Source organism: Talpa europaea (assembly GCF_964194135.1).
Source record: "Talpa europaea genome assembly, chromosome: 12".
Classification (NCBI taxonomy): Eukaryota; Metazoa; Chordata; class Mammalia; order Eulipotyphla; family Talpidae; genus Talpa; species Talpa europaea.
In genome coordinates, this window is record NC_140079.1 from 65,817,898 (window position 1) to 65,845,002 (window position 27,105).

General features: G+C 50.7%; 1 protein-coding gene across 3 annotated transcripts in view; it reads right to left on the minus strand.

Moving 5' to 3' along the window:
• Positions 1 to 639: 639 nt before the first annotated feature.
• Positions 640 to 27,105, minus strand: part of OLFML2B (olfactomedin like 2B) — a gene marked incomplete at both ends in the record, with an annotated part of 34,366 nt that continues 7,900 nt past the window's right edge. The window contains 5 exons of one of the 3 annotated variants that reach the window (XM_084250357.1): positions 640 to 1,241; positions 1,754 to 1,930; positions 8,541 to 9,050; positions 10,445 to 10,670; positions 16,222 to 16,398. In XM_084250357.1, the coding sequence (XP_084106483.1) occupies positions 640 to 1,241; positions 1,754 to 1,930; positions 8,541 to 9,050; positions 10,445 to 10,670; positions 16,222 to 16,398 (1,692 nt within the window). Of the gene's footprint in view, positions 1,242 to 1,753; positions 1,931 to 8,540; positions 9,051 to 10,444; positions 10,677 to 16,221; positions 16,399 to 27,105 lie in introns of all 3 variants that reach the window. The other 2 variants (XM_084250356.1, XM_084250355.1) reach the window with 2 other exon arrangements.

Below are 27,105 nucleotides of genomic sequence, written 5' to 3' on the forward strand. Positions count from 1 at the left end.
GGGAAGAGAAAGGAAGGGATCAATGCCACAAAATTAAAACTCAAACATAGGATAGGCTGGCTCCTTCGAAATCCCCACCAAGGAAGCCCCTTCATCTCTAGGGGATCAGGGCTCCTTGGGAGCGACTCAGCACCAGATGTTTCTATGGAAACACCCGTCTCCTTCCAGGGAAGGAGCCAACCCTGCCAAACATATCAAAAATGCACCTGAGGGTGAATTTAAATTTCTTCTTTATTTAAAATTTTTTTCTGGATTTTTAAAACTTCTCCAATACATAACATCTTTCCCCCACCCCTGAGCACGTCTTTCTTGACTCCATTCCTGGCTCCTGGTGCTGGGAAGCTGGAGTGGTGGAAGGTAGGAAGGAAGGTGGTTCTTGGTCAAAAGGAGAAGTTCATTTGCACAAAAAATATAAACTGTGGAGGATGAGACCAGCACATACACGTATGGATCGCTCTACGATCCACTTTAAAAAAAAAAAAAATAGACCCAAACCGTCATTTTGCATTTGCAATATTATACAAAATAATATATATATTTTTAAACATCACATGCCCATCTGCACACCCACACGCACGCACGCACGCACACACACACAGTGCCAGCAACCCCCTGCACCTCTGCTCCCAGGGACGGGGATCAGTAGGCAAAGATGACATGGTAGGTGACCTGATGGCCGTTGTCCCAAGCATATAGCAGGCGGTCCTTGGGGTTGTAGTCCACCTGGGTGGTGTAGGAGTACTCATTTTCGAACAGCAGCCTGGGGACAATCTGCGTGTTGGTGTGGGTGTCGAAGGCATAGGAGATGTTGGCATTGCGCTGGTTGGAGCTGTCCACCGCATACAGCACCCCGCAGATGACGAAGCAGTTCCCGAAGAGGTGGCGCCGCAGCCCCGTGCGCCACGTGGTCTCCTTCTGCGTGCTCAGGTCCACAGCGTTGAGCTTGCTCAAGACGATCACCTCCTGGCTGAAGCCCTCATCGTCCAGGGCGGGGTAGATGAGCCACAGGCCGTTCTCATCCACAGCAAAGTCCACGTCTGAGTAGCCCTGCCACCGCCAGGGTGTGGCCTCTTCGTAGGCCACGTCATGCAGCATGGCCCAGGCGGCCACGTAGCGCTGCTTTAGGTCGTACTTGATGATGTTGCGGGTGAAGGCCCGGTTGTAGTAGAAGGCACCATTGTACACCACGTGGCCTGTACCGATCCAGCTGTAGGGCAGCTTGTAGGAATTGCTCCAGCGACCTGCACCGGGAGAAGGAAGTGGCTCAGGGTAACGGGCAATGCCAGCCAGGGCGGGGCAGCCTGATGTGATGGGAGGACAAGCCAGAGCAGGGGGTCTGGAGCCCTGAGTCTGTGTCTCCATTACCCTGTCTGAGCCTCAGCACCCTCATCTGTTGCACAGAAATCACACTTCCCAGTGGAGCTGCTCCAAGGATTCAGGGCGCTAACATACATGAGCATGGCTTTAAAGGTCAAGGGCCATGGCAATGAGAGCTCGGTTCCCTTCTATCTTCTGCACAGCACTCCAGGTCCTCCCAGGTCCCAGGGCCGGAACGAGGGCAGCCCGAGAGCTGAGAGAGCAGAGAAGGAAAGGGAGTGTGGGAACAGGCATTCTCTGCAGGGATGGTCCTTTCACCATCAGAAGTTGCTGCTGCCCCTCTCGTCCTTTGCGGCCACCCAGAGAGATCTGGCCACCATTAGATCTGAGGAGAGTAGACAGGAAGAAGCCTCCCGAGCGGGCCCACAGCGCATACCTTGTTTGAAGTTCTCCAGGTTCCGGAACTCTACCAGGGTGTTGCCGTAGTAATAATTGGTGACGTAAATCCGCTCATCCTTGGCCAGCGGGTCCTTCATCCAGGCCCCCTCGTTCCGCCCGTACGTATTCTGGGTGGTCGGCCCCGTGATGGTGGAGAGGGTGTCCTTGCATCTTCCTGATGGAGAGGAGGTGGGTGGAGGGGTTGGGATGATGGAAGAATGCCCACCTCCCAGGCTTTTTCAGGCTCCCCACCTGGGACCCTCAGTCCTGGGCAGGCTTCAGCAGCCCAGTCTAACCTGACCCAGGTGATTTCTGCACATCAGCTCCTGTGTCTCGCTCATCCATCCTGTACTCTACTCTGCAAAGCCTTCCTGGGCCACCTTCCTGCCATCATATTTTGCTCCTGTTGTCCTCTGACTCCTCAAGCGTACAAATTCCTCCTTCAGGGCTCTAAGTACCATTGTCTTTTCCTGACCCCACAGCCCCCTGTGAAAAGTCAGCTTCTCCTCCTCCTGGATTCTGTGCTATTCTCATAGAGCCATGAATGGACCTCTGAGGTGTCAACTGCCAGCTCAGCAAAGCTTGCGCACCTCTCCTCCCGCCATGCCCACCTCCGCCCACATCATCGGCCCAAGAGAGAGGCAGCTGCGGTTCTCCTCCCATATCCTTGGGGTACACAGTATCTAGCATGCTGTAGGCAAAGAAGTTCTGATTCTTGGATGAACACACAGCCAGGACACGGAGCTCCACCAGCTTCTCAGCTGCCCCCAGAGGCCTGGCCAGGCAGTTTGGGGGTGGGTCACCAGCAGAGAGCAGCCCTGACTGAGCAGTGACTGTGCATCCCCTGAGGCCCACTTGTAGGTCCGAGAGAGCTGCCCTTAAGCCTGGATCCCTGTCACCACTGTGGGCAGGATGCCCGGGTCTCCCTTAGGGAACTGAAGGGGCAGGGGACCAAGTTCTTACATAAGGATCCTCCTTCAAAGGTGAAGTCTGCTTTGATGGGACAGGAGCTCAGCAATATCCTCTGCATGGAGTGACCCGGTGCCCAGGAGAGACCCTAGACCACTAGAACCATGTGGGGCTCTGACCAAGTCAAAACCATGCAATGCTTATTATGTAATATTGAAACAGGGGCGGAGAGGCCACAAAAGAGGCCACAGGGTCTCTGAGACCAGAGGGCCATCAAAAAGCCCCAAAAGGCCAAAAACCAAAACCAAGAGCTATAGACTAAGAGGTCAGTGCCCGATAAGAGCACAGGTCACTGTGGGTTCCCACCCACACGCACAATTGCAAGAGACCTTAGACTCCAGGAACAACAATGATAGGGTCTATTTACAAACAGGGGAAATGTTGAGCTCATCCCTGTTTCAATATCATTATTAAACACAGCCGTGAAGAATGCTGAAGTCACGCGTGACTACTGAGGCATGTGTGTGCTCCTCTGTCCTGCACTGGTGGGCTGTAGGGGGAGGTGGAAGAAGCAGAAGAATCTAGCCCTCACAAATGCCCCACTCCTGGCAGCTGGGACCAGTAAAACCTGCCATTAAGAGGGGCCACCAGGTGGGCAACAGTGATGAGAACAATGGGCCCCTGACATTCACCTATGGCAAAAGAACCAAGGGTTTTGGAGTTCACTAAATTCCAGGCCACCCCCATTTTCAAATTATTCCAATCAGTTCCATCTGTTCTGTTCCCCCCCATTAGTGGTCTGAGGAAGGAGTGGAGCTGGCAGGACATGGCGGCACCATGCCCCTGGCCCCACGCCCGAGGCAGCCTGGGAGTTGGAAATGGGATGGACACTGTTCCCAGGAAGGCCCCGTAGCTGGGTGCGGTTGGCAGGGCACAGGCAGCACTGTGTGGGGTTTATTGCGTCCTGTTCTGACAGAGCTAGGAGGGATTCAGTCTCTGTAAGACAAACAAGAGAACCTACCAGCCAAGGCCTCCTCCCCCTACAATTGAACTCATCTGTTCAAGACAATAAACTAGAAGGCTCTGGCAGAGTCGGGCAACAGAGGGCTGATGGAAAATATCTCATTTCCTGGCACTAAGTGGAGCTTGGCTACCAATGGAGACACTATGCTCCCTCGGACTGAGGTGAACCCCAGAGAGGGGTGTTTTTATGTGCCCCCTGTCCCTGGCAAAGCCCAGCCAGGTCACTGACTCCCCATTGCAGAAGCACCCTGGCCCAGGTCCCAGAACCTCACAAATGCCAGCGGGAGACAGGATTTCTATTAGCTGGTCACCATGGCTATATGCCACCTGCAAACGGTCAGCGAGCTCTTGGAAGCAGGACTCATCTGAGTTTTGGTGTGCCAGGTTGCCCCAGGCAACCCCCAAATCCCTATTAGATCCAGGCTCAGCACCATAGCTCTGCTATGGCTGTAGAATGTGCCTTGAGTGCAGCCAGAGACCCAACCTAGGTCTTGGTCTTGTCTCTGTCTTCAAAGTCTGTGTTGCCTCCAAAATGTCACAGAGTTTTACTTTCTTCTGTAGTATAACAAATATATGCCTGGACTACTGGGCCTCCCTGGTGGCACAAGGGGTTAAGCACCACACTATGAAGCAATTCTGAGCCTCTGCAGCACCAAGTTCGATCCCCAGCCGGCCAGGGAGCAAACCACGTGGCTCAGCAGACCTCTCCTGACTCGCCTGCTGCTCCCCTCAGCAGTGTACTTCGGTCAATCTGCCTGTTCTGTTCCCCACTCTGTCTCTGGTGAATCCTCTCACTGCCTGCAGGCCTGTACCCCAGCTCTTGTATGCATAAGTAAATATATATATATATATATATATATATATACATATGCGTGGTCTACTTCACAAATGTGCTTGATGATGGTGCAAGCAGGCAGAGTAATGCCGACCCCCAAGATACTCAAATCCTAATTGCTAGAACCTATGACCTTACATGGTGAAAGGAACTTTGCAGATGTGATTAAGGCAAGGATCTTGAAATGGACTGGGGGAATATCCTGGATTATTCAAGTAAATTTTAAATGCAATCAAAGTATCCTCGAAATGGGGAGAGGGAACTGACTGCCAAAGAGGCTATGTGATGATGGAAGCAAAGATAAGGGAGATGCAGTCATGAGCCAAGGAATGTTGGCAGTGCCTGAAGCCTGAAAAGTCAAGAAGTGGATTCTCCCTTGGAGACTTAAAGGGTTAAACTCATTTGGTTAGACTCATTTGGACGCTGGCCTCCAGAACTGATAGAGAAGACGTTTGTGTTGTTTAAGGCACAACATGTGTGGTTACGTGCTACAGGATGAGTAGATGGAGTACGTTTTTGGAGTAAGGCACCCCTTTCCACAGGAAGTGGGGAGCCTTGCTTGCAGGCTGGAAACCTGGAAACCCAGGGCCCTAGGAGAGCATGCAGAGAGGATAGACATAGGCAAGTCTGAGAGACAGACCTATGGTTTTTTTAAGAACATTTGAAGACAGGCTCAAGAATATCATAACTCAGACCCATCACCTCAGTCTGAGAATTTGGGGCCATTCTGATGTTTCCCTCTGGGCACCAGCACCCTGGCTCCCCATCTCAGAATTCCACCCTTTCCCTTTATCTCCATATGGGTTTTCTCTGCCCGCCTGGCTCATACTGTCATTCTGCCTGGAGGGTGCCCTCTTCTCTGGGGGCCAGTGAGCTGGGGGCCACTTCCGGGGGGTGATCATGGTATCCACTGGACAGGGTACTCAAGTGCTGGGCCTCCTGTGCAAATGACCTAACCCCACTGGTGCCCCATCGGCATGGCATAGTGCTTAATGAATTGGAGTGGGCTCTTCACCCTGGAAAGAGGTGTCCACTGTATTCCTCACCATTTACAAGGACTGTCTCCCCCTTGCATTCCTACCCAAAGCCCCACGAGTTACACTATGATGAAGTCTGCAGTGGTCTGAGGAGCTGCATGGGTGCACCAGCAAGGCCACTGAGGTAGACTGTGCCTGTGGAGCTGGGGGCAGGGAGCTGCCCATCAAGTGACTTAGAGTGACTGGTGGGGATACATCCCTATAGAAGCCAGCACTGCCCGTGACCACGTCAGCACCTGGAGCTTTGTGGGGTGACATTCTTCATGATCATGAGGTTTCCTAGATAGAAACCCGAGACAGGGTCTCTCTGGTATTGTGCTCCCAAGTGTCCTTTGTTTGCAACCCAGGCTCCCGAAACCAGCGCTTTCTAGAACAGTAGGCAGAGCTATAGTCATGGAAGGCTGAGAGGCTGGGCCATGTGGCACGGTGTCCACACTCTACCGTGGCCAACCAGACCTCCTGAGCCCTTCCCTTCAGGAGTGGGGCTCCTCTGCCAACAGCCTGTCCCAGAGCTACACTTTGGCCAAAAGTTAATTCTAATTTACTTGTTTTGGGAATGTTCCTGGGAGTTTTACAATTCCCCTGTGGGTAATGGTAGACATTTTAGGACATCACAAAGTCAGGTTGGAAACCCTGGGATAGGAGGTTCCTTTTCAAAGCACGTCACATCACATCTCAAATAGCTCGAAATCCAGGGCCTCCCCTGGTGGCGCAGCGGTTGAGCGCTGGGCTGTAAAGCTGCCCGCTGCCTCTGCAGCACCGGTTCAATCCCCGGCCACCGGCGAGGGTCCCACATGGCGCGACAGACCTCTCCTGCCATGCCTGCTGCTCCCCTCAGCAGTCTATTTTGTTAGTCTGCCTGTTCTGTTCCCCGCTCTGTCTTGTGAATTCTCTCACCCTCCTGTGCTTCTGACTGTACCTGGTGCTTGTATAAATAAATAAAAAAATCTTAAAAAAAAAAAAAAAAGGCTGGAAATCCAGGACATGAAGTACATCATGGTCTCACTCCTCCAGAGAGGGTTCCAGAAAGGAAATCCCATTTATATTAATAGCAGAGGCCTGAGTGAGTCACCTGACAGTGATAAATGGACAATTCGGAATGATTTCCATAAGCTAATTTGCCAAGATTCTGAGTTACCTGGATGGCCACCCCTTCCTTCTGTCTGTACCCACTCTCCTCACCCCTCTCTCCTCAACCCTTGGTATTTGAAGAAACACCATATCTATGTCCATGTTCCTGTGTCTTTCCTGCAGTAGATGCAAAAGGCAAAAGCCCCAGTTTGTCTGAAGAAACCTGAAGGCCAGTCCTTCAGCAGGACCTTACAGCTACCTGAGTACTGAACCACAAGAGGAAAGCCAGCAGGTGACAATGGTCAGGACCCAGCGTTTCTCATGTCTGAGAATCAGCGTATCAGTCAGGCTAATGGAAGGGGGCCATAGTGCTAAGAACCCCAGAAAGGTGCATGTGGGGTGTTACACTAGAAAACCCCAGGGGAGGCAGGCAGAGATATTCTGGGTGCTGGGCCCCAGGCTGGAAGGGGCGAGGAGAGAGAGCAGAAAACTCCAGCCCTGCTAGGAAGTCATGGAGAAAAGAGCCACCCAGGCTGGCAGACACTGTCGCTGAGGACACATGAGGTATGTGGCCGGCCTATAGCCTGTCTTCCTTATTAGCACTCAAGCTGGTGACCTGCCAGCAGAGGGGGGGAAGGTTTCTGAGTTCCTGGAGGAACCATTCTCCTTACCCAAAGGTGAAGCGGTGAAGTAACGGGTTCCTGGGGAGCTCATGCCCTTGGCAGCAGGGAGATGGGCCTGTGGCATGAGCAGGGCCAAGGCCTCCCATGGCCCATGTGGAAATGAAAACCTCTGCTCAGACTCTGGCATTGTGCAGGAATGAACCAGACCTGCAGTTCTGGAGTTAGTTACCCACCCAGTGAAGAACTGATCCCATCTATGTCACAGCTTGCTCCCATCATAGAGGGAAAAGAAACAATTATCTCCTTTTCCCACCCAAGCTCTGCTCCTGCCACCCCAAAACTACCTTCCTGCTTAGCTTCCTCCAGGCCAAAGTTCAAGAGGCTGTGTCCTGAGGTCCATTTTTACTGGCTATCTCTCTGTTCCACTCTGCCATTATTCTGGAATTTTCACCCAATAGGAATTCTTTGCTATATCATGCCCTAATAAACTCACTTCAGAAAATCACAGAATATAATGAAGGAGACATAGAATATAATGGAGGAAAGAGTCTTCAACAAGTTTCTAATTTCAAATGAGCTGTGTAGAAGGGCAGGGATTAGCTGAGGTCACCCAGCCATCACCTTGCAGAGACCAGGCTGCAACCTAGGGGCTTGGCTCCTGGCAGGCCCTCCTTCCATTGCCTTGTCTCTGGCAGTAGCTGGCATTTATTCTGAGAGGATACCAAGGGAGCAGAAATGTGAAGAAGGGAAAGCTAGGTATAGGCAAACTATATGATCTGTCCAATCAAGTCTATTTTTCAACAAATATTTTGATAAAATTACTAAATAGTGTTATTTTTCAGTCACTATAAGTAGGGATTTTTTGAAGAAAACATTTGTAGCTAGCTCCCATTTTCCTTTTCCAGCTGTCTTTCCCCCACTCTCACAAGTCACTGTGACCGCGGAGGCAGAACGGAGCTGCATTTTCTCTGCTTCTAAAACATACTTTGTTCCCTCAGACCTAATAGTCAGAAAGCTCCCCTTCTCTTTAGAAAACTCCTATTCACCCTTCAAAACCCAGCGCTCAACTGCTGCGCCATCGGGGAGGCCCTCATTTCTATAATTTTTAGTAAGGTTCCACTCTTGTCATTGACACATTTTGAATTCCTGAGCCCTAGAGGTTTACCTGATCATTAACCAAAGGTGTACCTCCTCTTGCCTTTCTTCATGAAGAGTCTAACCATTGGCCTCCTCCCTGCTTCCAAACCATTTCCAGGTTCATTCTTTCACCTGGGGGAACAAACTCACCTATGACATTCCGGATGTCATCTTCCTCTTCGGGGCTCAGTGTGGGGCTGGCGGGGTCTGTGCCCTGTCCAGCTGTGGCATCTCTTCCCAGCGAGTCTGCCCCAACCATGGTAGGAGGCACTGGGACCGTATACGTGGCCTCCAGAAATGCATCCCCAGGAGCCACTGATGGAGAAGCTGCAGCAGTGGGTGGCTGGGTGGCGGTGCTGGCCACGGTGGTCACTGACCCCTGAGTAGGTTTGAGGATTGCTTCCCCTTCAGGGTCTGGCAGCACTGAAGTTGTTTGGGGTGATGCTGAGAACTGCCCAGCTGAGGCTGAGAGAGTGGGGTCAGGGACAGGGGTTGCTGAGGACAGAGCTGTGGGCTGAATGCCTGCATCGCTTGTCACAGCAGAGCCTTGAAGGGTGGTGACTGGTCCCCTGGTGACACTCGTCAGCAGGTCGTTGTGTCTCAAAAGCTGATCTTCGATCAGCAAATCCACTCCGTTGTCACCACTGAAAGACTCGTCTTCTGGGAAACAAACACAAGGGTCATTTGTGGCTCTGGAAAGGGACACCTTTCAATGACCAAGAACAGGTGGCATCTGGCAGACTAATAAGAGGATTTCCTTTCAAGTGTGCTTGAAGGTGCTATGGACAAAGATTGAATGGAGTAAAGAGGGTCCAGAGAACTGGGAGGGGAGGGAAACCCCCAGCCATGGACAGGTGTCCAGGGTGAGGCTCAGAGGGATGGAGAGATGAGCAGAGGCTTAAAGGAGTAAGGAAGTAGGCCAAGCAGCTCTCAGAGGGAAGACAACTCCAGGGGAAACAGCTGCAGCACAGAGGCCCTGAGGCCAGAACCCGCATAGGACACTGAGCAGGAGTGAGCTGGGAGGGTGGCCAGAGGGGAGATCAGAGAGCATGGGGCCATTCCCGTGCATCTGGGGCACGGTGTGCCGACTTCAGTGTCTATGCTGAGTGAGGTGAGGAGGTTGCAGGTTTGAGCAGGGGGAGGCAAAGCTTTCCAGCAAGGACACGGAAGTCTGACCACAGAGAAAATAATTGCTAAATTGGATTTTATCAGCTCATCAAAAACACCATGAAGCAGCTGAAAACACATACCACAGGCAGGGCGAACCTACTGTGATCCATATGGCTGACAATGGATTGGTACCCAGAGTACGTATAAGACCTCCACAGACCCATAAGAAAAAAAGACAATAAGCAGTTAGAGATGGGTAAAAGGAAGATGCCAGCGATAGTGTGAGCCCAGAGACAGGAGGGGGCCACTGCTTGGCAGAGGAGAGTGGGAACCCCCACCCCCAGGATAGAGGGGAGAAGGACAATGGTATGGAGGAAGGGCAGGTGGCAAGGAGGAAGAAAAGCAGGAGAAAGCATTACGGAAAGTAAGAAGGGATGAGATAAACAGGGGTGTAAGGGTGTGAGGTGGAAGAGGGGCTGGAGTCTCAGGCAGGAGCCCTGAGGCTCCTGGAGTGGGGAGCAGGCCAGAGAAGCCCACTGTGTGGCTCCGAGGGAGTCTCAGGCAGGAGCCCTGAGGCTTCTGGAGTGGGGAGCAGGCCAGAGAAGCCCACTGTGTGGCTCCGAGGGAGTCATTCCCCTCCAAGCCTCCAGTGTCTCCATTGCAAATAGGGATAACAGACTAAGGGCACCGAAATCCCTTGTGACTCAGCCATGTGGTGTTCTGCAAGCCCAGAGAAGTCAAGTGATTTGCGCAAGGCTGTTCAGCAAGCTGGGAGGACTGGCAGCAAGAACTCTGGATACTCTGCAACCACAGGGATTCCCGGGTGACCCAGCTGGGTCTGCAGGGCCAAGGCAGCCATCAGACTGCAGGAGGGGTATGGTCTCAGTGTAGTGCCGCCCCCTCCCTGCCCTGCCCCCGGGGCAGCCCTGTTGACCCCAACTCACGCTGCTCTTCAATGTCATTCTCCTCCTCGGGGTCCTTGGCTTTGTAGTAGGTGATACCTCGAATGACGGTGGGCTTGGAGGCTGGCCGGCCCCTCAGCTGGACCTGCCTGTGCAGGGGCCGCTGGGGCTTCACCACTGTGGGTGGAACCAGAGGCCGAGTCCGCAGGAGCTCGATGGAGTTGATCTGCTGGGACACGGTTTCCTCTTGCAGAAACTGCTCCTCATACTGCTCCTCAGAGGAAACACAGGGCAGGGCAGGTCTCATCAGTGCTGGAGCCCAGGGCATGCTCAGATCAGCTGCTAATCCCAAAAGTGCTTCCCAAGAACTGAGTGCTGTTCTTTGGGTTTTACATATGTTAGCTCATTTTTCTTCCATCAGCCCTACGAGCCAGGAACTATTCTCATCATTCCCATTTACAGATTAGGCGACTGAGGCACAGAGAGGTTATACAATCACCCAGGATCCCACAGCTGGTAAATGGCAGAGAAAGAATTTGAGTCCAGGCAGTCTGGCTCTAGGATGTGTCTCCACACTCCACACTATGCTTCCCAGGGGACACAGTTCTCTTCTAAGCTCTGGCCTAGAGATGTTGGGTGACTTAGCTCCGAGATCTGTTCTTTCCAGCAACATCCTTGTAGGCAAGGGTGCTGGAGGTGGCCATGGGTCTGAGAAACACATGCACACCTCAGGAGGAAACATGATTGCTCCTACCTCTGCTGTCATAACAGACTGCTCCAAACCCTTCCTACTGCATGGGAATCAAGTCCAAAGTCCTTGCCCTGGCATATAGAACTCTCTTAAAAACTGACCTTGAATGTTCTCAGGATTCATTTTCCTTGCTTTTCCCACTGCTCCTACATTCTTAGAACCCCGGGCACTGGCTGTCTCCTGAACCTCTTGGTTCTCCTGAGCTGCTATTTTTGCTCAGACTTTTCTCTGGCTAAAATCTTAGGTCCCCTAGGAAACATGTGCAGACTTCACTCAGAATTTCTATTTCCAGCCCAAGGCTCACTTTTTGCTTTGTGGCCAGGACTTCAAATTGACTTCCAGGATCTTGTGTCCTTGTTCCTTACTAATGGGAAGCTGGTTTTGCGGGAGTGCTCATTGGATTATGTTCTTGTCAATGAATATAAGAAGTCGGTGGGAAGAGCTTTAGGAGAAGCTCTTTAAAGAGGTAAGGGGGGCCTCCCCAGTGGCGCAGTGGTTGAGCGCTGGGTTGCGAAGCTGCCCGCAGCCTCTGAGGCGCCAGTTCGATCCCCGGCTGCTCCCCGGCCACCGGAGGAGGGTCCCGCTCCCTGCCCACCGCTCCCTGGCCACCAGAGGAGGGTCCCGCATGGCGCGCAGACCTCTCCTGCCGCCCGCTGCTCCCCTCAGCAGTGTACTTCGATCCTTCTGCCTGCTCTGCTCCCGTTCTGGCTCTGGTGAATTCTCTCACCCTCCCGCGCTTCTGACTATACCCAGTGCTTGTATAAATACATAAATAAATAAATCTTAAATAAATAAATAAAGGGGTAAGGGGTGCAGACTCAGTGGGAGGCATCTTTTGCATACTCTTCATTTCTCTGGCCTGAAATGTGGACAGGATGGCTGGAGCTGATCTTGTAACAAAGGGGCAGGGGGATTTGAAAGACAAACATTGCTAATGATGTCATGCAGCTAAGCACACCAGTCCTGGACCACCTGCTTTCAGAGTTCTACATAGAACAACAAAACGCTCTATTGTTTAAGGGTCTCTCATTCAAAACTGAACACAACACCTAATGAATACAAATCTGTACTCTTGTAGTGCCTCTCCCACCCTGCCTCTCACAGGCATTATTAATGATACTATATCTGTAGACTGAGAAACTGGAAAGGCGAGACCACTTCTTGTTCATCTTTGGTCCCCTAGGGTGGATGTACCTTAATTTTTGTTAAACTGAATTTTTGAATCATAACAAATCCCAAGGAACTTTCTATATTTGTGACCATCACAGGATTTTGTCAAATCAAATGATGCTTTAAACCAGGTGGCCCATGACCTGGGCATTCTGATGGCACCGTGAGAACCCCACTGGTCAGAGCTGCTGCCCAAGGACTAACCTTTGTGACCACAGTGTGGCAAGGGCTCTGGGTCCTGCCTTGGTCCAGCGAACCATGCTCCCCACTCAGGATCACAATCGCCCACCTTTGGTAGTAAAGGACATTGGACACGGGGCCAGTGAGGGTCTGTGTTCAGTCAGGCCACCCCACAGGTGGGTCCTGCTCCTATGGGGCAGAAGGTCCATCAGGGAACTACAGGGACCCCAGGGGCACATGGCCTGCTCCAGTCATGAGGACCACAATGGCCAATAATGAGGAGGCAGCTTCCTAGAGTTACACAAGCCATGAACCCCAATTCTCACCAGGCGGAGGTAGCTGAGCTCCCTGAAATCCTGTAAATCCAGACCCAGAGAGCAGAGCCTACTCTGAAACAAAATCTCTGTCCCCAGATGCCCCTAAAAGGCAGAGCATTATATTTAGGTCACTGAATATTAGCTGGCAGGGACCTGGAGATGATGGCCAGTTTTCACACTTTGCCCAGGAGGAAGAAAATCAGGCTCTTGTTTTAAAATCTGGCCTGGAGAAAACCTGCTGTCCTCATCCCAATACCCCCTGTCCTGCCCCCCGTCCCGTCTGTACTGGCTTCCCACAATAAGACTTTGTCCAGATGGCACAACAGATATGGCAGCACCGACATGAGCATCCCTGCTCCCAGCACATGGTGTGGACCAGGTTCTGGAAGACAGGGGGTTCCTTTTTGCCAAAATCCCCCGAGAGAGTCCCCAGAAGACACAGGTAGAGGTGGCTGATGGGAAACCCCCATACTTGTCTAATCTGTAAGTCCCGTTTCTTGCTGGTTAGGGGCAGGAGATGCTTGGCTTGTGGTGAGGACATTTTAGTCATCACTTACTGTGGCCAAACATGTCCCTTTAGATTAGGTTTTGCTCTACAGCAACAGAGCAAGGGAAACAAGATTGTCTACATTTTACAGGTGAGGGAAAAGGGGCTTGAAATCATGCAGCAATTTGATCAGGGGTCAATCAATGAGGTGGCCAACAGGGGCACTAAGTCCCAGACTACCAAGTAGGCCCAGGCTGCCTCTGGAACTTGTGCTTTTCTCACATGAAGCCACAGGGCCCGAAGTCCTGACCACGGAACTAACTCTAATGCCCAAGTCCCAGGGCCATGGCCTGGCTACTGCCCAGCAGACGTGGGGATCCCTTATTTCCCACTGGAAAGAGCTGCCTGGGAGGCCAAAGAGAGGCCCAGCCCTTGACTCACACGCCGCGGGTTGTCTGATTGCGGGACCCTGGTTTCCCTCTGCATAGCAAACGCAGGCTGTCATTTCTTCGTGGCAAACCCCAGGAACTGTGTTTAATTCCAGTCTCTCAGGGCTGGGCAGGAACGGCACTTCTCTCTCTCAGCCAAGGAGATGGAGCAAGACCATGGCCAGCCTTTGCCAGAGAACATATAATTTCCTTGGATCCACAGGCGACATGCTGCATGCTTTGATTTTCTCTCTCTGCTAATCCGAGAGTCTGCTGTATGACTTCAACTCTGGTATCCCGATGTCCCCACTCCCCCTTTGCCCCTAAATCCCCTTGACTCTCCCAGAAAGGCCCATTCTGGAGAGAGGCCACCAGCAAATTGTCATTCACAATTCCGAGAAGCCCTACCATCATCTACAACAGCCTAAACAGCCAAACCCAGGCACTCCGTGGCCCCTTTCAGCAGGGGGCTCGCTAAAGAGACAGAAGAGTAAAAGGGCAGAGAGGGGTGTGACCCTTGGGCCTCCTGCTCCACCTCCCTTTCCCCTCACCCCAGGCATGCACTCACTCTCCCGGCTGTTCCCCCTTCACCCTGGGTTGGGTGGATTGTGCTAACTTCAGCAGTGTGATGAATGGGGGGTTCAGGAGGGAAAAGGATTCTGCTGAGCAAGGAGAAAAAGAGTTTGATGTGTTTGATTTGGTTTGCTGTTTGCCCTCAGGAAATCTGAGCTGGGTTCCTGAACATACCACATAATGTGTCATCAAGACAACAGAGAAATTCTCCAGCTCAGCCGACTGGGAGACTGGAAGCCAAGAGGCTGCGCTGAGCAGCTGAGGATGTCAGCCCAGCTGTGCTGGGAGCCTCCGGGCCTGGGGCCGGTGAGCGGCACCTCCGGGTTTCCTCCCAGTCCTAGTCCCTTGGCGCTTAGATTTACAAGCTCAGATCTGCTCGGGGATGACCCACCAAGCAGATTCCAACATGTGCTCCATGGCTGGCATGCCGGGACCCCCCAAATAATTTTTAAAAGAATATGCTATTTCCAAAAAGCATCAAAATAGTCATCATGGGCAAAGCCAGAATACAATTGGCTGCCTGATATTTATTTTATGGTTTGAGATTGTTTATATTTTGAGTCATATATTGGGCAGGGTGCAGACAAAATATTGTCTTTAGGGCTATGGCCCCAAAGTTCTAATCTGTCTGCTCTCCTGTTTTCAGATAACATGTGCCAGAGATTCCCCAAACCCACAGTTGCTGCCAGCTTGGCATCACTGGGATGGGCTTCTCTGCCCGAGTGCCAAGTCTACATACCCAGTCCTACTTCCTCTCTTACCCCAATTCAGGCAAGGTGTCCAAAGTAGCAAAGCTTCCTAACCAGCCTGCATGTGCTGGCACAGTGAGCCTCGGCTCAGGGGCTCTGGCTGTCTCGGATCCTGCTCCACCCACACCCTACCCAGCTGCCCGAGGCTGAGGGTCAACTTCAACAGTACACCTGGAATCCACGTTCTGTTATCCACCGCCAACCCTTGGCAATCAGTTAATGTCAGCAGGGTCTTGCTTAACCACTGCTCCCCCTAGGTTGCCAGGACCCTCTGACTACATCATCCAGCCATGCCTCACTCATAGCCTCCCACATTCTTCCAGTCCTACTGCCAAACTTCCGTTTCTTCTTCTCCCGTATTGGTTTACCCCCTAAATGAAAGTCCATTTCTTGGGCATCAACTTAGGAGCTAACCCACCATGAAATGATAACACATAAACATCACTTGGTAACTGGAGCCAAAAGAAACCAGCACTAAGTGGGGACTGATTTTTAAGCAAGTCGGTCTTTGGTATCACTCACGTCACAAGAGACAGTGTTCTCTTTCATGTAGGGGAGACTTCGTGCCCGAGATGTGTTGGAGACATGTTGGCACAGTGAGCCTCAGCCCAAGGGCTCTGGTCATGGGAGGGAGACCACGCACATGTTGGATCTATTTCCTCATCTGAAGGGTGAGGCTGTGTCCAGAGCTGTGGTGCAGACCACACAACACAGCGATGCAAGTAAGGCGTGCACTACTAAGTCCCCTATAAACAGGGAGGACCCAGAATTGTTTCCAAACCCAGATTTTGGAAAGTCAGCTGCTATTCTTAATCAAGCCAGGCCACTGGGAGTGAACCAGGGAGGTCCCAGAAAAGGCACATGTATGCTCCTTCTTACTTAGAAAGTCAAGGGATCCCACAAAGGCACATGGGTACAATGCAAAGAAGGGGCTGGGACTCAGGAGAACAGACTTTAGTCTGGACTTCCACACTTGCTCACTGACACTCTCTGGGCCTTGGTGTTGAACTCAGGACCTTGTCCTGCCCAGACAGACCCGCAGAGTTGAGCCACAGGTGATATGGACCATGCAAGGGTGGGAACCCAAAAGCTCTATCCATGTGTGGGTTGTGGGGACCCCAACTCCCAGGCTGCCTTCAGAGGCCCTTGGTGGCTGGGCTGTACCTCTGGATGTGTGTAGGCCGCCGCTGCGTCTCTCTGGAGGGCTGAGCGGATGTCCGACTCGCTGTCCAGGACACTCTTGGAGCAGTTCTCTTTGCCTCGCTTGTTCACCTCAGCGCGAATGTCTGCCATGTCCTCTTTGATCTGTTCGTTTTCCTTGGTGAGGTTTCTGGAAACTTCCTGAGAAGAGGAAAAAAGTGAAAAGTGGATCTGTTTAAGTCTCTGAAGACAAACAAGAACAGATGGCCACCACCATCTGCATAGCTCATGAGACACACAAGCTGAGGGAGGGGCCAGAAGCCATGGGGCCCCTGCGTACCCAGCAGGTGCTGAGGACCCGCACCCGTGAGCATCGCGGAGCAGCTGGACCCCAGCCTGTCCCATTCTGGCTACACTCCCCGCCATCACGGCATTCCTAGCAATGACACCGCCATGCCCCTGATCTCCAGGACACACAGCAATGGTCCACTGATGAGGAACATTATAAACAACCACAAATGGCATCCCATAAAGGTGAACTGGTAGCTCAATGACAGAAGGGTTTTTGAAGCTATTTGAGAAGAGGTGGCCAAAGGAACCTACTTCACCAGGTTTTCTAATGAGCTCGCACTTGAAAAGCATCACTCACCTAGAAAACGAACAAACTGGAATCAAACTTTCCAATTTACCCATTAAAAACTATTGCCCTAAAGACATCAGTGTGAAAAAAAATACTAACAGTACAAAACACAACAAAGCAAAAACAGACAGTTATAAATCAGAGACATGCTGCAGGGGAGGAGGAGGGAGAGGGATGAGAGGGAGGAGAGAGGAGCACAGGGGACTAAGGTGACGGTGCACGGGTGCCTTGGGGAAGGAAATTCTGTGGGGACTCAATCTGAGGGGGTGGGGGAAGCAAATATTGTTTAACAAAAAAAAATTAAAAAAAAAATAAAAGCTATTGCCCTAAATGATCCCCACTGGGCAAATTCACTGTGCTTCAGAACTAGCTCATGTCAGAAAGGACCAAAGTCATGTGTCCATTATTCACTGCTCAGCTTTTCTGACTGGTCCAGTCGGCTGGGGTGGGGTGTTAGGAGCTGTGCCCAGAAGCTGAAGCCAAATGGGATTGGGGCCACTGATCACTGTTAACCAGCTTGGGATTGCCCTTCTCCTCGAGTTATCTCTAGAGAAGTCTTACTACATGGGTGCCATCTTGTCTGGCTGCAGCCCCCACTCTGTGGTTTCCATGGACCTGAGGCTTGGGGTGGGGCTGAGCTCTTAAATGCCTATTTTCCTTGGGGTCTGTTGAGGAGGGTGATAGAGGAAATGCGCATAAAAACAGAGGATGCATCTGCTTTCTGTCCTTTAACAGACATGGATGTATAAGAGCTCAGATGCTGCCAGGCATAGCCCTGCTGCCTGGTAAGAGGGAAGCCAGGGTGGCTCAGGGCCAGGGGGATGTAAGGGTCCAGGCAGACGATGACATGCAGACACTGTGGCTCCATGCCCCCCCCCACCCCAAGGGTCCCCTGGAAGAGCCTTGCTTGTTAAAACTAGGAGCTTGTTAAAACTAACCAGGCTCCTGGACCAATGACCATGCAGCTCTCAAGGCATGTCATTGCGTGCCAGGTTCTGAACACTGGAAAGACTTGGTATGTTCCGGAGGGCTTAGGCCAAGCCAGCATCTCTGAACTGCATAGGATTAACTGTGAAATGAAAACCCTTGAGAAAGAGGTCTTGTTTCAAGAATACCTGGGATGCTGGTGTGGCTGCTCCTGATAGGTGTTATCAGGGGCTGTTGAGTGCAAACAAAGGTTGGGACACACGGATTCGGAAGGAGCTGTCTGGTTGGCATCTCAGCGCTGCTGCTGCTACAGCTGTGATCTCGGGCCGACGTCTCCAGCAACCTGCACTCAGTGTGCCCACGTGTAGCTGAGGCAATGCCAACACTTTCCTTCAGTTGTAATGAGTGAGGGGCAAATGAGTTAAAATATGTGGAAGTGCGCAGCACAAGGTGAGTGCCTGCTGCCTTTCATAGAACGTCACAGACAGCAGGGTCCCCAGAACTCAAGCCTAACCCTCTGTGTCACAGACGAGGAATCTGAGGTTCAGAGTAAAGATGTGATTTGACCAAAATTACAAAAAGGAGGCAGACTGAAGCCAGTACCTCCCAGCCCTCTGTCTTCAGTTCCCCCACTGGGTCACTAAGAATATGCGAAAGGGCTCTGTGCTCCCCGGTCATGTCAAAGAGGCCATGCAAGCGAGCAGCTTAGTCTGGACAGACGAGAGGACCTCAAGTGCGGGGAAATATGGAAATTTGGACTCCCATCAGTTCTCGCTGCTCAAAGCGTGGGCCACTTACACTTGTTAGAAAACGCGTCTCAGCTCTATCCAAGCCTACGGAACCGGAATCTGCTTTAAACAACTTCCCCTTGTGATGGGCATGTACATTAAAATTTAAGAAGCGCTATCTTAAATGCAGGAAGCTTGGGCATTAGCTGCTGGAAAGGAGGCAGAGATCTATGAGGGAGGCTGTTTTCCTAGAGCCCATTTGGGCCTACAGAATAGTTTTTGGTGCTTAGTGGGATTCAAGCACCTCTGTACACTCATGAGAACCTGCTAAGAACTGCACTGCGCATGCCCTGAATCCCACATCCTGCGGCACATAAGCCAGCAGGTCCTCCAATACAGTCGTTTGTATAGTGTTGATGAGAATAAACAGTGGTGACCGAAACAACATCGCTGATTTTGTAAGCCAAGGACCTTCTTTCCTTATGTGTTCTTGCCCTTAAAGTCGAAGTTTCCAGGAACCTACCGTTGAAATGAAGTGAGGGCTCACTGGCCCTTCTTCATTAATGCATTAATGTGTTCTGCTCAGGACGTGGAGGGTCAAGGATAAGTCACACAGACAGGGATGCTGCTCTGATGAAGACCCCCTCCATAGGGGAGTCAGCAACAAACAAGAAAGCACCCACCAGTGAAAAGTCACGTGAGGGATGCAGGCTCTGATCCTGAGGGGTAAGGACTGAAGCGACCCACATGAGGCTCAGCCAATGGCCCCAGCACTCCACTCTGCTGTACCCTACAGCCAGGTCTGGTGGCCTCACTGCTAAAACAACAACCACCCTCCCCAGTCCTGGCTAGGGGGTGTTGGCCTGTGTCCTGGCAGGGAGGTCAAGAAGCCTTCTAGATTTAGCTTCAGTGCCCTCCAGGTCTGGGGGTTTCCAAACCCCTGGAAGATACCCCTTCTCAGTGATTTCCAAATCTCCAATTCCCTTCCTGGTTTTAATGAGAATTCACTTTTCTGGGTTTGCACAGAGGAGGGCTTGAAGAAGCATGGTCCCAAGAACCCAGGGGCAACAGAATTTATTCCCCTCTAGGGATAGCAAAGCCCGCCAGCGCCTGAATAAACATGGGGCTGGCGTGGCATCACCCCATTGCCTGCTGGCTGAGCCAGCTGCCCTTCCCAGAGTCCAAGCAGCAGCTGCCTCTCCTTAGCTGCCCCCTCCCCCACCAGCACCTCCATCCCAGGGGTGCTGACTGGGGCTCTCCACTCCCCATAGGGCTCTGTTTTCCTCACCAAGGACTTTTGTGGGGCACTTAAGAGCATGCTGCCCACACAGAGCACCCCCAACCCTGCCCTGTTAAAAGGGTAAACCCCATGACCTCATGCCTCAAGCTCTTCCCCTGGGACAGCTGCAGTCATGACATTTATGGCGTATGCAACTTGGCTCATGGGCTGGCAACTTGATGGTGGAGGCGGGAAAGGTCACTCTCTGGCATGGTGGGTGACCACATGGCCCTGCTGAGGATCCTGGCACTGTGAGGAGGAGAGAAGGGAGTAGGGAGGAAGAGGAAGTAGCCAGAGGGTTGGCACATAACAGCCATGGCAATTAAAGATCTGGGCACTAGGTCATGAGTCCTGGAGATGGGCAGGACTGAGGTACTGAGAGATGTTCACACAATACATGCCCATGCTAGAGGTGCATGTAGCTGGGCATTGGAGGAGTCTGGGGAGACATGGCCACACTGCTGGGTGGGCACAGCTGTCCTCTGCTGCCAGCAGCCAGGTGCACAGATACCACAGGGGAAGAAGCATGTTATCTAGGCAGGCTCCCAGGCCAGGGGGAACTGGATGGGGGTAAAGTGGGGATACAGTCAGCACTGGGCAGCCCCAGTGGTAAGTGTGCAACTTTAAGGGGCATAGAGAGATGAAACAACCAGGTATGGAGCATGGGCGTGGGGGGGAAATGCTGGTCCCTGGGGACCTAAGTGTCATAACCTGGTCTGGCTGTGGGACTACTGTCCCTGGGGGAGACCATGCAGCCACTTAAGTCCAAAGCATTGGGACCTGACTGGAAGCTGCTAAGCTACAGAGCTCCCAGCCCCAGCTAGGAAAAGGAGTAATCATCCCTACCTCCCAGGACTGGTGTGTAGGATGGATTAGGGGCTGCCCACAGTAAGGTGTCAGGTACAAATGGGCTGGGCACCATAGATAAAGCTGAGCAGGTGGACCCTGGGATCTCAGCTAGAATAGAGGCAGAAAAGGATAAGGTGCTAAGGTTTGTGCAGCTAGTCCCAGGGGAAGAGAACACATAGGCTGGAGTGTTCAGAGACACTAGACGTCTCTGGAGGAGACTGGGCCAGAAGACAGCTGGGCCAAACTGTAGTCCCAACTCATTGTCAGGCATGGGCCCACACCCAGGGGAATGCTTGACCCCCACCAATGACAGAATGTGCATAGGGCCTAGATTCACACAGAAGCCTGGGGGCAGAGAGAACAGGTGTCCCTGTGGGTGTGAAGTGTGGGGGTAACGAGAGCCTTAGTAGGGGGGGAACTTGGACCACTCGTCAGCTGGTCCTGCTCTCTTCTAAGCCCAAGGTCCAACTAGGACCAGGTGGCCTAGGATTGCCACCCCAGTCGACAGCTGTCTCCAGGCCCTGATAAGAGAGAGAGCAGCTAGAAACAGCTGGACCCCGGATGATGGGACAGGCACAATCCCTGAGCACAGCTGACCGGGACAGGCAGGCTGGCACTTGCCAGCTGTCATCTTCAGTCGCCCCCAACCACACCAGCTGCCGAGCATCCAGTCTACACAAGTGCTCTGCTAAAATGACTCAGACCTAGGCAGCCCCCAAGAAGTCCAGAGCCTAGAAAGAAAGTTCAACAAGCAAAGAGCAAAATGTCTCAGACCTCTGATGACGAATTTTAATAGTAGGGGTGATCCCACGCTTAAATATATCCTGCCAGCTCAATCTGTTCTTAGGCTACAGATGGAGGGCCGGCTCTCATACCTGAAACCCCTTCAGCCAAGAAGGAAACCTTTCTGGCCATAGCGACAAATTAGATTTGAAGTATATATAACCCCAGGAGAGGTAATATATTGACTTGAATTCATATTAAGATGTAAATCGAATTAAATAACATTAGAGCTGAAATGCATCTGAGAAATATTATCTCCACCTGTTCCCTTTTCACAGATGAGGACGCTGTGGTCAGACCTGGTAGGTGACGTTCCTCTCCAAACTGCACTTGAGGAAGAACAGTGAAATGACCGAGAGCAAACCCTTCTGTCCTGATTTGATCAGAGGAAAGAGCACTTAGGGTATCATCAAGGGAATGGAGCAGGGAGAAAAGGGGAGGCTTGGAAAGAGACAGCTCTCCTAACTTGTGGAAAGGCCTGTGCAGATGAAAATTACATTTTCCTTAAAGTTGATGAAAAGTTATATCCCCCAGGATCAAGAATGTGTCTTTGATCTTGCCTTCCAGACCAGAAACACAACGTCACCAAACCCTTAGGTTTGGGGGAGCAGCCTCAGCAACACCTGGGCCAGCATGTTCTGGGGAGCGGGCCAGTTCTGGGTCTGGTAAAGCCATCATAGATATTACATCTTTCTTGGACTAACATTATTAGGAGAAAAGGCTTCAGGTGACACTCTAGGCTTCACAGCTTCCATGTGTGCTTGTGGGTGGGGTTTGCAAACTCCAGCAGGTAGTCGGAGAGAAAGATAAGAGCCACCCACACAAGGAGACACAGGAGCCCACACAGTCTGGGAAGCTTTGTGGCCAAGCTTCTATTTTAAGAGCATGAGATATGCACCCACACACAGCAAAGGCATATGTGTACACATCATCCACACGTCTAAGGACTTATAAACCTTGACAGGTGTCAGGCAGCAGAGCAGGGGTGGGGAAATCTTCACAAAGATTTGCAATTTTTATGGGAATGACCTAATCCAACTAAAGCCTTGATGCTAGAAAGGATTATTTTAATGATCTAGCCTTCTGTTGGTCTTTTTCTCCAGTTGGTAATAAATCTGCTCCCAGAAGCAGCATGTGGTACTAGGTTCTACCCGGGCCTCTTGTCCTACTGCCTGCAGAATCCATTTTTCAGATCTGGGTAGCAGACATGTCTTTGGGTATCTGGCTGCATTCAGGGTGAAAGTCTTTGTAACTTAATTAGCGCCACCACCAAATATTGCAACAGATGCAATAGTCACTGCAGATATAGGTGCAATGGAGAGTTTGTCTTTGCCTTTGCAAGCTAAGGGTTTTCCATTTGGGGGGGCCTTTGTTCTGTGTCCACCGACCTCTACCTCCAACATATATCCATGCTTCCAATACCCACTTCCCCTTCCCAGTCACTCAAGAAGAGGGGCAGCCAGGGTTCAACACACTGAAAGAACTTGGACTAGTTCCAGGGGAATGCCCTAGAATGCCACAGGAGACCCAATGAACAGGTGAATAGGAAAGAAGTGAACAGGAAAGAAGTCTGCTGTCATGTTTTGACCCTGCTAAGATATACTTGCCAGACTGACAAAATGAGAAAGTCTAGCAATAACAATGTGGGCGAGATTGTATATGGATCTTTCATACCCTGCTGGAAAAGAGGTGAACTTGAGAAAAGTCTGGTGATGTTGTCTTATGTTGAAGAGCAACACACGAATGACCCAGCAGTACCATTCCTGCTTCCACACCATAAAGACATTCATACAGACACTTTTATGTACAGGGAGACTCTTGGGGCCCCTGTGAATGATGAATTATAAAACTGAAAACAACCCCATATCATCATCAGCAGAACAGATCAAATCCTGGTGGTATATTCATACAATACAGCACCACACAGCAATATCTATGAATGAACTACAAGAAGAAAACAACATAGTAAGTATTCAAAAAACAATGTTATTTGAAAGAAGTTAACCACACACAAGTATGCATACACAATCATACCCACACACCTGATTCTGTAGGAGTCTATGCATTTAGAATTCAAAAACAAACAAAACTTGTATTTAAGGATGCATCCTTGGAGAATGAAACTACAAAGAAAAACAAGGATTAGCATAACAGGACAGAGAGGACAGAGCTTCCCTTCAGGGAGGGAGGTGGTGAGGAGAGGACAGGGGAGGGAGAGTGGGGGAGGAGCTCTTTTTTATTCTTAAACTGGGGGGGTGGTCACATGGGATTGTTTTATAAGAATTATTAAGCTATCTCTTCTTTGTTTATGCACTTTTCCATGCATATGTTACTTTTCATATGGGAAAACAAAACTGAAGCAATCCTTCCTCCAAGCAGAGCTCCCAGGGCTGATTTCACCAAGACTGAAGACTGAGAAGCCCAGATTGCATTGCTTTCCTTCCTTCCTCTTTCATATGCAAATGGAGTTTCCATGCCTATGTCATCCTATAGATGGAGGTGGCAAAGTACACACACACACACACACACACACACACACACGCACACACACGCACACACACGCACACACCCTGCTTCTCCTGCCAAGCTCTGCTCTGATCTGGGCAAAACGCCCCTTCAAAAGGACCCCTGTTGTCTCATTTGACCTCCACAGAACCCCCCCTTGGGACTCAAGATTATCCAAAGACTAAGAACGGAATTTCAGTTCTATTCCTCCTGCAGGGCCAGGTTGGAGAGGGAGTGTTTTTTCCATTTACCCAACATCCTGCCTTTTCAAAGACTGCAGACAGTCAGCTGCAGGAGCCAGGAGACAGTGGCTGGACCGCAATTCGAGGGACACTCTCCTTTTCATAAGCCCAGGGCCCAGGCCCACCTGTGACAACTGTCAAGCCACAGCACTTTGTCATTCCAACAACCTGGCTTAGAAACCTCCCTACCCTTGCCCCCCACTGCCCAGCTGAGTGCAACCTTCCCGAACTCAACTTTAATCCATTGAATAGGACTTATGGGATATACTCCAATTCTGCCTGGAAATTCCCTTGGAAGCGCTATTGTTTTAAACTCCGATAGGAAAAAGTGATCCTTGCAAGGCAGACAAGCAACAATTTCAAAGAAATCTGCAGGACTCATTAGAAAGGACCCTGGGCCTCCCCGGTGATGCAGCGGGTGGAGCACAGCACTGTGAAGCTGTCCGCAGCCTCTGCAGCATGGGCTCAATTCCCAGCCAGCCAGGGAGATACCCACATGGCGCGGCAGACCTCTCCTGTCTTGCCCGCTGCTCCCCTCAGCAGTGTATTTCAATCTGCTTGTTCTGTTCCCCACTCTGTCTCTGGTAAATTCTCTCACACACACCCCCACACCTCTGGCCTGTAACCCCATATTTATATGCATAAATAAATAAATCTTTAAAAAAAAAAAAAAGGAAAGGACTCTGGACCAGGAACCAGAAGCATGAGCTCAAGCTCACTGGGACTATACGGACATCACCTGGTTTCCTAATGTCTCATACCTTGTCCTACTCAAAGGAACCAATGAGCTGAATGTGTAAGAGATGCCTTTAAGACCAAAACATGCTGTGCAGACATAAGGGATGATGATGATGATGAGGAGGAGGATCATTATTATGAAAAAGATCCAGATTTTACTACTCAACATACCCCACTTTTGAAGAAGAGAAAAAGCTCCTGGGTATAACTAAGATTGGTTTTGGCATACATAAATTACTGTTATAATGGAACTGCACAGAAGTCACACAACACCCTATGACACTGCTGGGGTAGTGGTATGGTACCACATTCACTCATGTCCCCATCCTGTGCCAACCAGGAGGGTTCAGTCATAGACAAGACTGGAAAGAGATCAAGGCCCTTAAACAAAGCTCAGAGGTCGAGTGCCTGACCTTGGCCTCAGGGGCGCTGTGTGCTAGCCTGGACCTATCATTCCAGGCTGAGTTCTGCAGACTGAATGTGGCTGTTCAGTCATGGGATAAAGAAGAGGTGGCTGTCATCCTGTTTCTATAGAAATGCATTTTTTTTTAAAGGGACACATTTGGACAGTTATGGGAGCCAAGGGATACAGACAATTTCCAATATCCAAGGTCAAAGTGGATCTAGCTTAATTCCTTTTGGGCCCCGCTGAAAGAATCAGAAAGTGATTATAGATAAAAAAGCCCCAAGCCTGCATGAAGTCCATCAGGAGTAGGACGGCACTGACCACTCCCAGTCTTATGATTCCATTAGTCAACACTGGGAGAGACTTTAGAGACTGAGCGGCCTAATTCTTAGAAAGCCCCCCAGGAACAAAGGGCTGATGGGAGGGAGTGATGCAGTCCTTTTGGCCTCACTGTCTGTCTGCAAAGCTCAGGCTCCAGAGCCTTGACCCCTCTCATCAGACCTCACCACTAAAGTGACTGTGGCCCTTCCAACCCTCACAGCAAATGGCCAGATTCAGGAAACACTTCATCACAGCACTGAAGGGCCAAGCTTCGGGAGGGCGGAGGAACTGGTCACGTTCTAGGAATGTTTTCAGGCATGTTAGGAGTGTCCTAAAAGCAGTTCCCGCAATGCCAATGTTTCATCACCCTGTCCCAGTTTTTTGGGCAAAGCTACAGGGGCATATTTGCCCCCACTCACTCCTGCGCCACAACTTGAGCTCTTTGTTTTATTTAACCATTTTAAAGTATTTCCAAAATGATTAACTCGCCAGAAGATCTGACCAGACACTCTTCCAAAGAGGACATACAGATGGCCAATAGACGCATGATATAATCAGGGAAATGCAAACCCAAACCACGTGGTGACATGCCTCACACCTGTGAGAATGGCTTACATCAAAAAGATTGATAAGAAGAAGTGGTGGCAAGGGTGTAGAGAAAAAGGAGCCTTTGTATACTGTTGTTGGGAATGTAAATTGGTGCAACAACTTTGGGAAAGAATGTGAAGTTTCCTCAAAACACTGAAAAAATGATCCAGGAAACTCATTTGGGTATCTTTTGGAAGAATATGAAGTCATTAACTTGAAGAATTGTATGCACCATGTTTACTGCAGCATTATTTATAACAGCTAAGATATGGAGACAACCTAAGTGCCCATTGATGGATGATTGGAATAAAGAAGATGTAGGGCCTCCCCTGGTTTCGCAGCGGTTGAGCACTGGGCTGCGAAGCTGCCCACACCCTCTGCAGTGCTGGTTCGATCCCTGGTCGCCAGCGAGGGTCCCACATGGTGCGAAAGACCTCTTCTGTCTCACCCGCTGCTCCCCTCAGCAGTGTATTTTGTCAATCCGCCTGTTCTGCTTCCCGCTCTGGCTCTGGTGAATTCTCTCACCCTCTCACGCTTTTGACTGTACCCAGTGCTTGTATAAATAAATAAATAAATCTTTAAAAAAATAAAGATGTAATGTGTGTGCGTGTGTGTGTGTACACACATACATACAATAGAACACTATTCAGCTATAAAAAAGATGAAATGTTGCCACTTGCAGCAAAATGGAAGGAACTCAAGGGAGTGAAGCAAGTGAAATAAATCAGAAAGAGAAAGACAAATATTGGATGAGTTCACCTATAGTGCAATATAAGGAAACAGAGCAGATGAGCAGACAAAAGAAAAGAAAGATAAAACAGGGGACACGGACAAACAGAACTGAGGTTACAAAGGGGAAGTGAGTGCAAAGTGGGAGCAAGGGCAGAGGAGGCTAGTGAATG